Source organism: Bos javanicus, chromosome 8 (genome assembly GCF_032452875.1).
Source record: "Bos javanicus breed banteng chromosome 8, ARS-OSU_banteng_1.0, whole genome shotgun sequence".
Taxonomy (NCBI): Eukaryota; Metazoa; Chordata; class Mammalia; order Artiodactyla; family Bovidae; genus Bos; species Bos javanicus.
The window spans coordinates 50,801,016-50,816,622 of NC_083875.1; the positions used below are offsets into that span (position 1 = coordinate 50,801,016).

Below are 15,607 nucleotides of genomic sequence, written 5' to 3' on the forward strand. Positions count from 1 at the left end.
TTTCCCATTGCTTGAAAACATTATATACATGTTCAAGAACTAAAAATTCAGAAATAAAACATCTAGTGTCTACAGATGTCACTGACAAAAACATGGTAAACAAACACCTACCTAAGAAGAGGACCTGTTTGGAATTAATGTTTGAGGGGGCTCTTTCAGACATGTTTTGCATGGTCATACAGACAGACTACTTTTTCCTTGAACAACCAATACTATCTCCATCCAAAGTAGTGTGACCTCTTTGGCACTTTCTCCCGTTATAGTGGTCTCACTAGTTAAAAGGAATATTTATTTATTTTCTAAGTGATTATAGAAGTTAAATGCTAAACTTCTCATTTTTATAAGCTTTATTAAAATATCTTTGAAAAGGATAATCCAGTGAAATGGATCAAAAGGAGAGTTTATGTTAGAAGAACCAACTGGGAAAAGCTAAAATGAAAGGAGAAGACAAGAGCAGAACCCAACCTTGAAGTTTTGTTATACTGATATGCCATTTGTTAACTGTGTTCCTGACATTGTACAGGAGACAGGGATCAAGACCATCTCCATGGAAAAGAAATGCAAAAAACCCAAATGGCTGTCTGGGGAGGCCTTACAAATAGCTGTGAAAAGAAGAGAAGCCAAAAGCAAAGGAGAAAAGGAAAGATATAAGTATCTGAATGCAGAGTTCCAAAGAACAGCAAGAAGAGATAAGAAAGCCTTCTTCAGCAATCAATGCAAAGAAATAGAGGAAAACAACAGGATGGGAAAGACTAGAGATCTCTTCAAGAAAATTAGAGATACCAAGGGAACATTTCATGCAAAGATGGGCTCGATAAAGGACAGAAATGGTATGGACCTAACAGAAGCAGAAGATATTAAGAAGAGATGGCAAGAATACACAGAAGAACTGTACAAAAAAGATCTTCACTACCCAGATAATCACGATGGTGTGATCACTCACCTAGAGCCAGACATCCTGGAATGTGAAGTCAAGTGGGCCTTAGAAAGCATCACTATGAACAAAGCTAGCGGAGCTGATGGAATTCCAGTTGAGCTATTTCAAATTCTGAAAGATGATGCTGTGAAAGTGCTGCACTCAATATGCCAGCAAATTTGGAAAACTCAGCAGTGGCCACAGGACTGGAAAAGGTCAGTTTTCATTCCAATCCCAAAGAAAGGCAATGCCAAAGAATGCTCAAACTACCGCACAATTGCACTCATCTCACACGCTAGCAAAGTAATGCTCAAAATTCTCCAAGCCAGGCTTCAGCAATATGTGAACCGTGAACTTCCTGATGTTCAAGCTGGTTTTAGAAAAGGCAGAGGAACCAGGGATCAAATTGCCAACATCCTCTGGATCATGGAAAAAGCAACAGAGTTCCAGAAAAACATCTATTTCTGCTTTATTGACTATGCCAAAGCGTTTGACTGTGTGGATCACAATAAATTGTGGAAAATTCTGAAAGAGATGGGAATACCAGACCACCTGATCTGCCTCTTGAGAAATTTGTATGCAGGCCAGGAAGCAACAGTTAGAACTGGACATGGAACAACAGACTGATTCCAAATAGGAAAAGGAGTACATCAAGGCTGTGTATTGTCACCCTGCTTATTTAACTTATATGCAGAGTACATCATGAGAAATGCTGGGCTGGAAGAAGCACAAGCTGGAATCAAGATTGCTGGGAGAAATATCAATAACCTCAGATGTGCAGATGACACCACCCTTATGGCAGAAAGTGAAGAGGAACTAAAAAGCCTCTTGATGAAGGTGAAAGTGGAGAGTGAAAAAGTTGGCTTAAAGTTCAACATTCAGAAAACGAAGATCATGGCATCCAGTCCCATCACTTCATGGGAAATAGATGGGAAAACAGTGGAAACAGTGTCAGACTTTGTTTTTTGGGGCTCTAAAATCACTGCAGATGGTGACTGCAGCCATGAAATTAAAAGATACTTACTCCTTGGAAGGAAAGTTATGACCAACCTAGATAGCATATTCAAAAGCAGAGACATTACTTTGCCAACAAAGGTTCGTCTAGTCAAAGCTATGATTTTTCCTGTGGTCATGTATGGTTGTGAGAGTTGGACTGTGAAGAAGGCTGAGCGCCAAAGAATTGATGCTTTTAAACTGTGGTGTTGGAGAAGACTCTTGAGAGTCCCTTGGACTGCAAGGAGATTCAACCAGTCCATTCTGAAGGAGATTAGCACTGAGATTTCTTTGGAAGGAATGATGCTAAAGCTGAAACTCCAGTACTTCAGCCACCTCATGCAAAGACTTGACTCATTGGAAAAGACTCTGATGCTGGGAGGGATTGAGAGCAGGAGGAGAAGGGGATGCCAGAGGATGTGATGGCTGGATGGCATCACTGACTTGATGGACGTGAGTCTGAGTGAACTCCGGGAGTTGGTTGATGGACAGGGAGGCCTGGCATGCTGGGATTCATGGGGTCACAAAGAGTCGGACACGACTGAGCGACTGAACTGAACTGAACTGAACTGTGACCTTAGGTCAGACACTCACAATTCTAAGCCACTGTTTGCCCAGTTGTAAAAATAATAAAATAATGCAATCTTCATAAAATATGTTGTAGCTATGTGAAGCTCTCAGGAAAAGGCTCTGTAACTTTATACAAACTCAATATGTTATTTTTTTCCTTCCTTTAATAACAATAAGCACGTTTTAGTTTTCTGTAGTTCATAAGACAATTCTTCAAAACATATTTCACTTGACTGCCAAACAAAAAATTAATGAGCCATGTATTAATATATTCATTTTACACTGAAGCTCAAAGAAGTTCACAAACTTGCCCAAAGTCACACAAAGATGTGATAGAGACAAAAAATTCAAATGGCCATTTTCTGGCTCCAATACTCACTGATTTCTTCTACATCACTCTTAATTTTATGACTTCTTTAACTATTTGCCTTCTCTGCACCTCATTTTTTTTTCTATTTGAGAATATAAAAATTAGACATTGTCCAAAATTTTTCCAATCTAAAGAATTTTTCCATTATCTCTACTTGGTATAATCTAATGTATACCAAGGTCAAAGATGGGATCACCATGGATAAGGACCCTGACATTTATTTGGGGCCAATAATAAGCTCAATGCCAAGTGATTTCATTTATCATTTATTTTGATCTAAACTTCTCTTAAAGGCATCCATGGTGGCTCAGACAATAAAGAATCCGCCTGTAATGTGGGAGACCTGGATTCTATCCCTGGGTTGAGAAGATCCCTTGGAGGAGGGCATGGCAACCCATTCCAGTATTCTTGCCTGGAGAATCCTCATGGACAGAGGACCCTGGAGGGCTACAGTCCATCAGGTCACAACGAGCTTGACATGACCGAGCGACTAAGCACCTAATTCAAAATTAGTTTTCAACTGTACATCAGACAGTTTCCTCTCATGAAAAAATGATGGTTACTCAGGAGTTAAATTTTCTCTTGCTTCTGCAATTATGACAATTTGTGTATTTCTGGTTTAATGTGTGACTATCCCAAGGGACTCAAGGTGCCATTAGTGAATGCAGAGCTATTGCTGAAGAAATGCTAAATAAAATTAAGGTCTTTGGATTTACTAACCCCAAACACAGCCTTATTCCCTAGGCACGTGACTGTGGAAAGGCCTGTGCATATGAGCCTTAAACTCAAGAGACCACAGCATTGTACTACAAAGAAGATCGCCATTTAGTAACATCTGGTCTTTTCGTTAAGCTGAAAAAGGTAGTAAAGATGAAGGGAAATGCATTTATTATAACTATGCTATAATTAATTTGAGAAAGATGACACAGCAGTAATGATTGTTTCCTTGAAGAATTCTTGCCTCACAAGGCTTTTCATTTCTGAAAGTAGGCTATAAATGAAGGTAATTTACTTTTTCCTATAAGGTCTATGAAGGGATGAGCAGGGATACAGAGAACAAGTTGTTATGGAAATCTCCAGTTCTTCTCTTAAAGTTCTGAGGTAAAATGGTAAACTCTTTCACTTTTCACTTTCATGCACTGGAGAAGGAAATGGCAACCCACTCCAGTGTTCTTGCCTGGAGAATCCCAGGGACGGAGGTGCCTAGTGGGCTGCCGTCTATGGGGTAGCACAGAGTCGGACACGACTGAAGCGACTTAGCAGCAGCAGCAACAGCTCACAACAGAAAAGCTGAGGAGACTCTAAAATCTTACCCTACTGTACCCCTTCTCTGTGATGGACTTCGGGAGAAGTGGAATGAAATGATTTCAATGAGGCAGGGGGTTCCTCCTCTACTGTCTTCCCTCCAGGGAGACTTCTCAGATTCAAGGTTCAAGACAGAAATCATGTCGTCATGTCTCAGAATCAGTGTCCACTGCAGAGAGACGCATTGCATCTTCTTCTCTGCCTTTCCCTCAGCTGGGGATTCTGATGCCCCACCTCTTCAAGAATAATCCTGCCCCATTGCTAAATAATCTTAAACAGTTAACACCCTCAAGCTTCATTACTTGCCAGTAAAGAAGAAAGAAGGATTTTTTAAAAACAAAAACCTCAATCATACTTTCCAAAGGCAAGGTCTGCTGTCTCAGCAATTAATTTTTTTCACAGGAAATATCAGCCATGCTTCAAAACCAGTCTCTCTGCCAATCAGACTCAGATACTGTATCACAGATATAGCCCATCATCTGGGAAAATCCACTGGTTCAATATTATTCATTTCCCCTATATTAGTTTCATTGATTTCTTCTTGTGATTGTTAAGTGTGTTGTTTTACTCTACATCCTGAGTCAACTCTAGTTAAATTCTGAGTACCTTTCCTAATTCTTGTTCACTCTTCATTTCTGAGCTGGATTCTTCCCTCTCTTTATATTTATTAGTAGGAAAAATGCTCTAAATATATGAAGAAATGCTCTAAATATATGAGGACATGCTCTAAAGTATGTTAGCATTATGATAAGCCCTTTGTCCCATCTTTAATATGTGCATTCTACATAATGTCAGTCAGTTGCTCAGTCATGTCCAACTCTTTGTGGCCACATGAACCACAGCCCGCCAGGCCTCCCTGTCCATCACCAACTCCTGGAGTTCACCCAAACCCATGTCCATTGAGTCGGTGATTCCATACAACCATCTCATCCTCTGTCATCCCCTTATTCTCCTGCCCTCAATATTTCCCAGCAACAGGATATTTTCAAATGAGTCAGCTCTTCGCATCAGGTGGCCAAAGTATTTGGAGTTTCAGCTTCAACATCAGTCCTTCCAATGAACACCCAGGACTGATCTCCGTTAGGATGGACTGGTTGGATCTCCTTGCAGTCCAAGGGACTCTCAAGAGTCTTCTCCAACACCATAGTTCAAAAGCATCAATTCTTTGGTGCTCAGCTCTCTTTATAGTCCAACTCTCACATCCATACATGACTATTGGAAAAATCATATCCTTGACTAGACGGACCCTTGTAGCAAAGTAATGTCTTTTGCTTTTTAATATGCTGTCTAGGTTGGTCATAACTTTCCTTCCAAGGAGTAAGCGTCTTTTAATTTCATGGCTGCAGTCACCATCTGCAGTGATTTTGGAGCTCAAAAAAATAAATTTTGACACTGTTTCCCCATCTATTTGCCATGAAGTGAAGGAACTGGATGCCATGATCTTCGTTTCCTGAATGTTGAGCTTTAAGCCAACTTTTTCACTCTCCTCTTTCACTTTCATCAAGAGGCTCTTGAAAGTTCTTCTTCACTTTCTGCCATAAGATTGGTGTCATCTGCATATCTGGGGTTATTGATATTTCTCCCGACAATCTTGATTCCAGCTTGTGCATCATCCAGCCCAGCATTTCTCATGATGTACTCTGCATATAAGTTAAATAAGCAGGGGGACAATATACAGCCTTGATGTACTCCTTTCCTGATTTGGAACCAGTCTGTTGTTCCATGCCCAGTTCTAACTGTTGCTTCCTGACCTGCATATAAATTTCTCAAGAAGCAGGTCAGATGGTCTGGTATTCCCATCTCTTTCAGAATTTTTCCACAGTTTATCGTGATCCAAACAGTCAAAGGCTTTGGCATAGTCAATAAACCAGAAGTAGATGTTTTTCTGGAACTCTCTTGCTTTTTCCATAATCCAGCAGCTGTTGGCAATTTGACCTCTGGTTCTCCTGCCTCTTCTAAAACCAGCTTGAACATTTGAATGTTCACGGTTCATGTATTGCTGAAGCCTTGCTTGGAGAATTTTGAGCACTACTTTGCTAGCGTGTGAGATGAGTGCAATTGTGCGGTAGTTTGAGCATTCTTTGGCATTGCCTTTCTTTGGGATTGGAATGAAAACTGACCTTTTCCAGTCCTGTGGCCACTGCTGAGTTTTCTAAATTTGCTGACATATTGAGTGCAGCACTTCTTGATTTGAAATACCTCCACTGGAATTCCATCATCTCCACTAGCTTTGTTCATAGTGATGCTTCCTAAGGCCCACTTGACTTCACATTCCAGGATGTCTGGCTCTAGGTGAGTGATCACACCATCATGATTATCTGGGTAGTGAAGCTCTTTTTTGTACAGTTCTTCTGTGTATTCTTTCCACCTCTTCTTAATATCTTCTGCTTCTGTTAGGTTCTTACCATTTCTGTCCTTTATTGAGCCCATCTTTGCATGAAATGTTCCCTTGGTATCTCTAATTTTGTTGAAGAGATCTCTAGTCTTTCCCATCCTGTTGTTTTCCTCTATTTCTTTGCATTGATCGCTGAGGAAGGCTTTCTTGTCTCTCCTTGCTATTCTTTGGAACTCTGCATTCAGATGTTTATATCTTTCCTTTTCTCCTTTGCTTTTGGCTTCTCTTCTTTTCACAGCTATTTGTAAGGCCTCCTCAAACAACCATAACATCTCATATTATGAGACAGTCATAATGTCTCCCTAACGTCTTATATTACTGAATTTCAGACAACCGCAACAGAAGCTCATAGGATCACTGGGTTGGATTGATGCTAACAGCCATGTAGAGGCATCTGTTACCCAAGTCAGAGAAGAAACATTTTACAAATGCTTTATTGTTATATCTATTGATTTCTTTATTGTTATATCTATTGATTTCACATCTTTTAACTGAAATCATCTACACATCACCATAACACCTCTCACCCCTTAGTAAGCAGGCTTCTATTACAGAGGGTCCACGAGAATAAAGTTCTGTTGATGTTTATCCATGGAGAGGAGGATCCCAGCTGGTACCTGTATAAACACTGTGAGACTCTGACATTTCATGATTCAATTAGGGTTGAAAGATTTCCAAATCCATTTCATTTTCCCAACATATGGCACTAGGCACGACAATAGACACAAACCTCTGTTGCCTCCAATTTCAACAGTCATGCATGAAATAAGGTGAGCAGCTAAGTTACAGAATGCCTAGATGGAAATATACAGGAGGGAGAAAAACCTAATTTCTAACATCTTCACTATGTCCCAATTTTATCCATATCTTCCCCTATCTATTACTACCGAGTTTGAATCTGCATCATCTCTCCTCTGGATCACTGGGGTATTTTCTGAACTGGTTCCTGTGCTTCTTCTGCCTCTTCTACATAGCATCCAAACTGATCTCTGGAATACAGAAATCAGATAGCATTACCCTCCTCCACTACTTAAAAATCTTTTTAAATTCCCCTGCACACTTCAAGTGGAACACAAAGTTCTTATCTTGCTTGCATGGTGGTATTTAATTCAACTCCTACATCATACTGCCAGCTTGCTAGCTCTGTTACCCACACTGGTCTTCTTTCCCCTTCTCCCAGCCAGTTCACACGGCATCAGGGCCTTCATACCACCTGTTCTTCATGTCTTGATGTTTTTCATCTCAGTACTCCTAGAGCTGCTCCTTCTGGTTATTCAGATCTCAATTCACTTATCCTGTTTAGATCAACCTTCCATGACCATCTAATGGACAAATGTGACACCAGCTCATTTTCTATCATGTCACCTCTGCCTAGCACAGAAAAAAATGTGCTTGGTCTCTCTTCACTTAGTGGATTTTTATCCCACAGGAGTGAGGCTTTTTGTCTGTTCTATTGACTGGTGCATATCTTAAATACAGTAAGCACTTAGGAAAAATTTGAATAAATAAATGAATAAATTACAAGTTACAAAGAGGCTAAAGATCCACTGAGCTAAAAGTGAGAACATCCAGACCTTAAATAAGTATGCGAAGCACAATGAGAAAAGTTATTTTGGGAAAACAAACAAAGGAAACCCTTCAATGAGTTTAGGGATAAAATATAATAATAATAATAATAATACAGTTTAAGGACTGCTTGCTGATGCCCTGCCTAACTGCCAAGTAAAAGAGCTGCTGGGAAAGTCTTACAATAGTTCTCTAAATATTGGATTACAACTCTCCCCCATCTTCACCCCAGATCTCACCACAATTCTGCCTGAGTCTGCAATGCACTTCAACATTAGACCACCCAGCTGCCCCTACTAAGCCCAGCTGTTGCTTCTAAGTTCCTGTTCATGTTATTCTAACTTGACTTTAGAGAGGGAACTTTGACTCACTGCTCTCTGCCATTCCCAAATTGCTAAAAATCTCAGCATGTTTTTCAATACAGAACCCACAGAATGTCAACACCTCAAGTAATATTATGTAAATATTCTAATTTAACTTCCTGCCTTTCTGGCAGTCCAGCTGAATCCAGAATTAAGTGTTGCAAATGTCCTGAAGAATTCAGAGCCCCCAAGGACATGAACATCCTCAAAAACCAAATGTCTCATGAAAATATTAATGGCCACATATTCCATGGTATTTTAATTAGATCATGGCTTATAAAAAACATGCATGGTCAATAGGAATATATTATTGTATAGTACAGTATGGTTACACAAATCTAGACATGTGTCAAAATTAATAAAACTGTACAAAGGAAAATACATTATATAATTTCTTAAGTAAAAATTAAATATATAAACATACATTATGTGTGTGTTGCAAAACATCCAAATAGGAGAAAGAGATACATATAAAGGAAAATCTAAAAGCCTCTTCCTTCCTCTAAATTCTGCTTTCAGTTGGTAGCTGTTAATGAGATTATGTAGTTCCATAAAAAGTTCCTAGGCATTCTTGAGTGTCTCTCTCTCTATAGCTAGCTAGATAGATAGATCAATACATGTATATAGAAATGCATGTCTATAATCTGTGAATGTCCATATATACAAAAAATTTGAACAAATGGTATCATGCAGTATTGTTATGTAATTTGCTCTTTTTAAAACACAGCTTCACAGTCATCTTGTTATATCAACATAATCAGAAGTAACATTGTTTTATTTTTACAACTACATGATATTCTAATGCACAGATGACATGATTTATTTAGGTGTGCCTTGTTGATAAGCATTTAGATTTTTTCTAAATGTGTTATTTTGTGTTTGTTTTACTGTTTTAAGTAAGACTGAAGTGAATGTTCTTTATACACATTTTTTTGGCATACTTGGATGAGTATTTTTGCAAAAACAATCCGAGATGAGTTACTAAGTAAAAGAGTATACCCATTTTAAGTTTTTGTAGACACTGCTAAATTTCTGTCTGTCAAATAAAAACAAATCCTAACAGAAGTAACAAGAGGCTCTAATCAGAAAGACTGGGGCTGCAGAGTGAAGCGGCCTATTACAGTAGGAAGATCATCGCAACTATAGAACTGCCAACATCTCAAAGGTCGGATGGAAAGGCAGTTTTATTTTACAGAGAGGAATAAACAAAACTATTAAGAATCGGGTGTTGGGGAGTGGGCTGAACGGGTGATGTAATGGGACAGTTGATCAGGAAAAGTTTTTCCCTGAGGTCAGATGATTCTTGCGAGAGGCATTAAGGACAGGTTGTTCCACGTTTAAGCTCCAGTGCTGAAGGGTGGGCCAAAGTTCAGGGGCCTGGAGAAGGAAGGCAGCCTGGCTAAAGCCTGGTCAAGTTGAGTTAGCAGGTATTTTTGTACAGATTGCTCATTGGAGACAGACAGTCCAGCCACTCATTTATGAGACCAAAAATAAAAACAAAGCAAAACAAGAATTTGGACATGTGTCTTGTGGTAAGTAAATACAGTGGTCATCTTTAGGTCTTGTCTAAGTCATGAGAGAAAGACTGGGTCTTTGAAATAAGCCATTTCTGGGAATACAAAAGGATGGCAGGGGGATTTTTTGGGCATCGTGGTTTCCAAGGCCATAGTGCTTAAGTAAAGCTAACCACTGCCCCCTCTAAAAATGATTGCTTTGATTTATTCTCCTTAGTGATGTGTCTATTCAATCTTCCCTGGCCAACACTCAATAGGAAAGGCTTTTTAATCTTCTCAGTGTGAAAGAAAAAAAAAATGTTATTTCACTCTTGCTTTAATACACAAATCTCTCATCGTGTGTCCCCACCTCATCCCTAACCTCTGAAAACCATTAATCTCTTCTCTGTCTCCATGATTTTGCTTTATTTCAAGAATGTTATGTAAAAGTAATGATATAGTATGTAATCTGTAATAGGTGGCTTTTTCACTCAGCATAATTCCTACAGATCCAAGTTGTTGAATATACCACTAGTCTCTTTGTTTTTACTGCTGAGTAATATTCCAGAGGACTCATGTAACACATTTTCTTTAATCATTCATCCAGTGAAGAACATTTGTGTTTCCAATTTTTGGCTATTCCAAATAAAGCTTCCATAAACATTTGTATACAGGTTTTTGTATAAACATAAGTTTTCATTTCTCTGGGATAAATTCCCAAGTGTGTAATTGCTGGAATGTATAGAATTTGCATGTTTAGTTTTATAGGAAACTGCCAAATTATTTTCCAGTGTGGCTGTAACATCTTAAATTCTTGCCAGTAATATATGAATGATTCAGTTTTTCATCATCCTCACCAGCATTTGATGTTTTTAATACTTTTTATTTTAAACAGAATTTCAGTCATTCTAATATCACTATCACTAGATATGATCATCATTACACCTAAATTTTCATTTTGCTTTTAATTTTAATTTTGTTATTGACTATGTTGAGTTTCTTTTCATGTGCTTATTTGTATATCTCCTTCAGTGAAATGCCTGTTGAAGAAATGCCTGTTAAATTGTTCAGTTTTGAGAATTGATTTTATTCTAGATGCAAGTCTTTGTCAAATATGTGGTTTGAAAATATTTTTACCCCATCTCTCTTGCTTGCAGTTTATCCTTTTAAAAAAGCAGATTTTATCTTTTGTGAGGTCCAATTTATTAATTTTTCCCTTTGAGTATCAGGCTTTTAGTGATAGGTTTAAGAACTATTTACCTAATCCTAGATATCAAAGATTTTCTCCTATGTTTCCTTCTAAAAGTTTTGTAGTTATACACTTTCACTTAAGTCTGTGATTCATTTTGAGTTACTTTTTATGTAAGATGTGAAGTTTAGATCAAGTTACTTTTTTGAATTTTTTTTTTTTTTTTTGCTTACAGTTGTCCAGTTGCTCTAGCACCATTTGTTAAAAGGCTGTTCTTCCACTGAATTACTTTTGCACTTTAGTTGAAAGATTAATTTGGGGAGTATTGACATCTTTGCTAATGTGAGTTTTCAAGCTGATGAGCCCACTATGTCTCTTCATTTCAGACTTTAGTTTCTTTCATGAGCATTTTGTAATTTTCAGCAGAGAGATTCTTAATCTGTTTTGTTATATCTAATTAAAGTATGTCTCTTTATTTGGAGCATGTGTATTTTTAACTTCAGTTATTAACCTAAGTAACAATGTTCATTATTAGTATGTAGAAACTCAATTGATACCTTCTGTACTGGCTTTAAGGGTATTTTTTCCGGCTTTATTGAGATATAATTAGAAAAAATATCTGCACATAATGTACACAATTTGATGTGTTTGGACATATGCATACATAAATGTTACTACCACCACAATGAAGGTAATAAATAATTCTTCACCTCCAAAAGTTTCCTTGTGTCCCTTTGTTTTCCGTTTGTTTGACCTGTGATAAAAAATATTTAGCAGGATATTTAACTTCTTAACAAAATTTTAAGTGCATAATACTTCATTGTTAACTATATTGTTAACTACAGGCACTTAATTATACAGCAGATCTCTAGAACTCACTCATGTTGTATTAACTCTATATCTTTTCAACAACTTCCTATACCTTCCTCCCTCCCATGCTCTGGTAAACACCATCCTGCCATCCTACTGTCTATTTCTATGCATATGATATGAAAGCAATCATGTAGTGCTTGTCCTTCTGAAATCAATTCTACTGAACTCATTAATCCTAGGAATTCTTTTGTAGATTCAAATTTTGCATAGACAACCATGGCACCTGTAATTTGGCACACTTTTATTTCTTCCTTTCCAATGTGCTTTTTATTTCTTTTTTCTATTGTGTTATAATTTCTAGTACTATGCCAAGTAAGTGTGGTCAGTGTAGACACCCCCGTCTTCTTCCTCATGATCATGGGAAAGTTTTCAGCAGTTCAACCTTAAGTATGGAAATAACTTCAGTTTTTTCTTTTAACACCTTTTAATCAATTTGAGGAAGTTCTTTTATTTTACTGAGAGTTTTCATAATGAATGGATGCTGAATTTTCTCAAATTATTTTTTGTATCAGTTGTTATATTAATTTTTCTTCTTTAGACCAATGAAATGATAGGCTACACTGATTAATAACTTTTGAGTGCCACATCCTTGCATACCTGGGATAAATCTCTCTTGGTCTTGATGTGAAAGTCTTTTTATACTTTGCTGGATTTAATTTCCTAATACTTTGCTGATATTTTAAAAATTAATCTCATGGGAGACATTCATCTCTTTCATTTTCTGGTTTTGGTATTAGGGTAATACTGGCATCAGATGAGTCTAACTCAAAGTTCCAAAGCTACTCTGTTATATAATTTTGCTGACTTTGAGAAGACTATGTCAAGTTTGCTAAATGAAAAATGTATAGTTTGGCAGTGCCTCAAGATATGTTACATTTTATTTTACCAGTGCTGTTTTCATTCTAACTGGCATTTGCAGAATTTTTCTAGTTTCTTCTTGTGAGCTTATTTTTCTCACACCTTGTCAACAATCATGTTATGATAGTGTATGTGTTGTTGACCTGTTGCTCTATTTAACACCAGAAAATTATATTTCAGAATTGAATGAAGTGCTATCCTAGAAATCTGCTATATGAATGCATGGCAAAATTACCAAATGTGGCATTTTGGGTAAGCATATCTGAAAGCAGTATTTTTTATGATATCAATTTCATTAAAATGTTTTTGACATCCTACCTCACAAAAATAATCAGGGACAATGATAAAGTAGGCAATGTACATATGTGCTTGCATGCTTTATGTAAAACATTTAAATGTATTTGATAAGCGGGCAGATCATTGAACATGGAAACACAACATTTAGTTCACATCCTGCCGCTTATTAGCTGTGACTTTGAACAAATCATCCAACTTCTCATATTGATATAGTATAGATATTACCACTGATTTTATCTAAGGGAGATTTAAATAAGATAATTTTTGGAATTAATGATATGCAAATTTTTACTATAACTACTTGTATTTCATTGTACCATTAACTGGCTTTAGTATATATTTTATGGAAGGGATATACAGCACTGATGGTGATATACATCAAATGATTTTGAAATATGGTCAATCTGTAGTAGAATCTTCAAATATCTCAAGCTGAGGGTCTCAGAGGCTGTGAGTAAATGAACTTTGAAAGAAAAACAATGTTTTCATGGAAGAAGAATACTGGAAAACACTTCTGGAAAAAAGAGGGGGTAAAATGAGAGGATTTTCTGAGTTTAAAAAAATGTCAAAATGCTATAACTCCCATTTAATAATTCACTATGCACATTAGTTAACAAATTCTCTGGAAAATCCTGAAATAAAGAAGCTGGTAGAGCTTAATTTAACCCAGCATTTAGCACTTCTTTATGCATGAAGTTCTTCTTAAAAAAAAATAAAAATACAAACAACTAATTTTCTTCATAAAACACTGTAGGAAATCCGTGGGTACTCAGAGAAAAGCAAAGCAAAGAAACTAACACAAGGAAATGATACTTGTGAAAAAAAAAATATTGTTTTCTTAGTAAACTTTTGTTAAACCTAGGTTAAGTAAATGAAGCTCAAAGAATGTAAGACATATAGAAAAGATAGAGGAGCCATATATATTTATTCAAATCATGTATACTTTTTGCAACATTTTAATTTATTGCATTTTTGAACTTTCATGAACATTCATGAACTTTCATGAGTATATATCATATCAGCTGCTCAGTCGTGTCCAACTCTTTGTGACCCTGTGGACTGCAGCATGCCAGGCTTCCCTGTCCATCACCAATTTCCAGAGCTTGCTCAAACTCATGTCCACCCAGTCGGTGATACCATTCAACCATCTCATCCTCTGTTGTCCCCTTCTCCTCCCGCCTTCAATCTTTCCCAGCATCAGGGTCTTTTCCAAGGAGTCTGTTCTTTGCATCAGGTGGCCAAAGTATTGGGAGTTTCAGCTTCAGCATCAGTCCTTCCAATGAACATTCAGGACTGATTTCCTTTAGGATTGAACGGTTTGATCTTCTTGCAGTCCAAGGGACTCTCAAGAGTTTTCTCCAACACCACAGTTCAAAAGCATCAGTTCTTCGACACTAAGCTTTCTTAATGGTCCAACTCGGACACAACTGAAGTGACTTAGCCACATTGGACTCTTTGCAACCCCATGGACTAAGTCCACCAGGCTCCTCTGTCCATGGGATTCTCGGTAAGAATACTGGAGAGGGTTGCCAGGCCCTCCTCTAGGGGATTTTTCCAACCCAGGGATTGAACGGGCACCTTTTCTGTCTCCTGCATTAGCAGGTGGGTTCTTTACCACTAGCACCACCTGGGAAGTGCTATATATACATATGTAGATTTACATATTTAAATTTATAAAACACAAATATATAACGTAAAATGTATTAATATATTATTCTATGTATATAACATAAGGAAAAATTATAAAAGCTAAAATACAAGATGAAAGTGAAAGTGAAGTGAAGGTTGCTCAGTCATGTCTGACTCTTTGTGACTCCACAAACTATAAAGTCCCTGGAATTCTCCAGGCCAGAATACTGGAGTAGGTAGCTGTTCCCTTCTCCAGGGGATCTTCCCAGCCCAAGGAATGAACCCAGGTCTCCTGCATTGCAGGCAGATTCTTTACAGCTGAGCCACCAGGGAAGCCATAAAATATAAGTTGGATATGTGCATTTGACATAAACTAGAGACATAAAATTTTAAAGGTAAAATCATGTGATGCATTTCTCAGGTGAATCTACTTTTCCTCTTACCCTAAGAATTTTACATGCACGGATGCTCAGTTGCTTGCATCTCCTGGAACAAAATTCTCAGTTCAACAGAACTGTCTTTAAAGTGAGGGTTTTAAAACTACATGAAGATTTAACTTAGTATTTTAGTAAAGGCTGCTTTTCTCTGTTCATTTTATTGTTCACTAATCATGATAAAGAATTGAACATGGTTCAAAATTGGGAAAGGAACATGACAAGGATTTATACATCACCCTATTTATTTATCTTCTGTGCAGATTACAGCATGCAAAATTCCAGGCTGGATGAATCACAAGCTGGAATCAAGATTGTTGAGAGAAATATCAACAGCCTCAGGTATGCATCCTATCT

The 15,607-nt window shown here is 37.4% G+C and overlaps 1 protein-coding gene across 1 annotated transcript; it reads left to right on the forward strand.

Annotated features, from left to right (window-relative positions):
* Nucleotides 1–447: 447 nt before the first annotated feature.
* Nucleotides 448–1,429, forward strand: LOC133253414 (uncharacterized; the record flags this gene model as incomplete). The annotated part of the gene is made up of 1 exon (XM_061427044.1): nt 448–1,429. A coding segment is annotated over exon 1 (942 nt), but the record flags the coding sequence as incomplete, so codon positions are not given.
* Nucleotides 1,430–15,607: the final 14,178 nt, after the last annotated feature.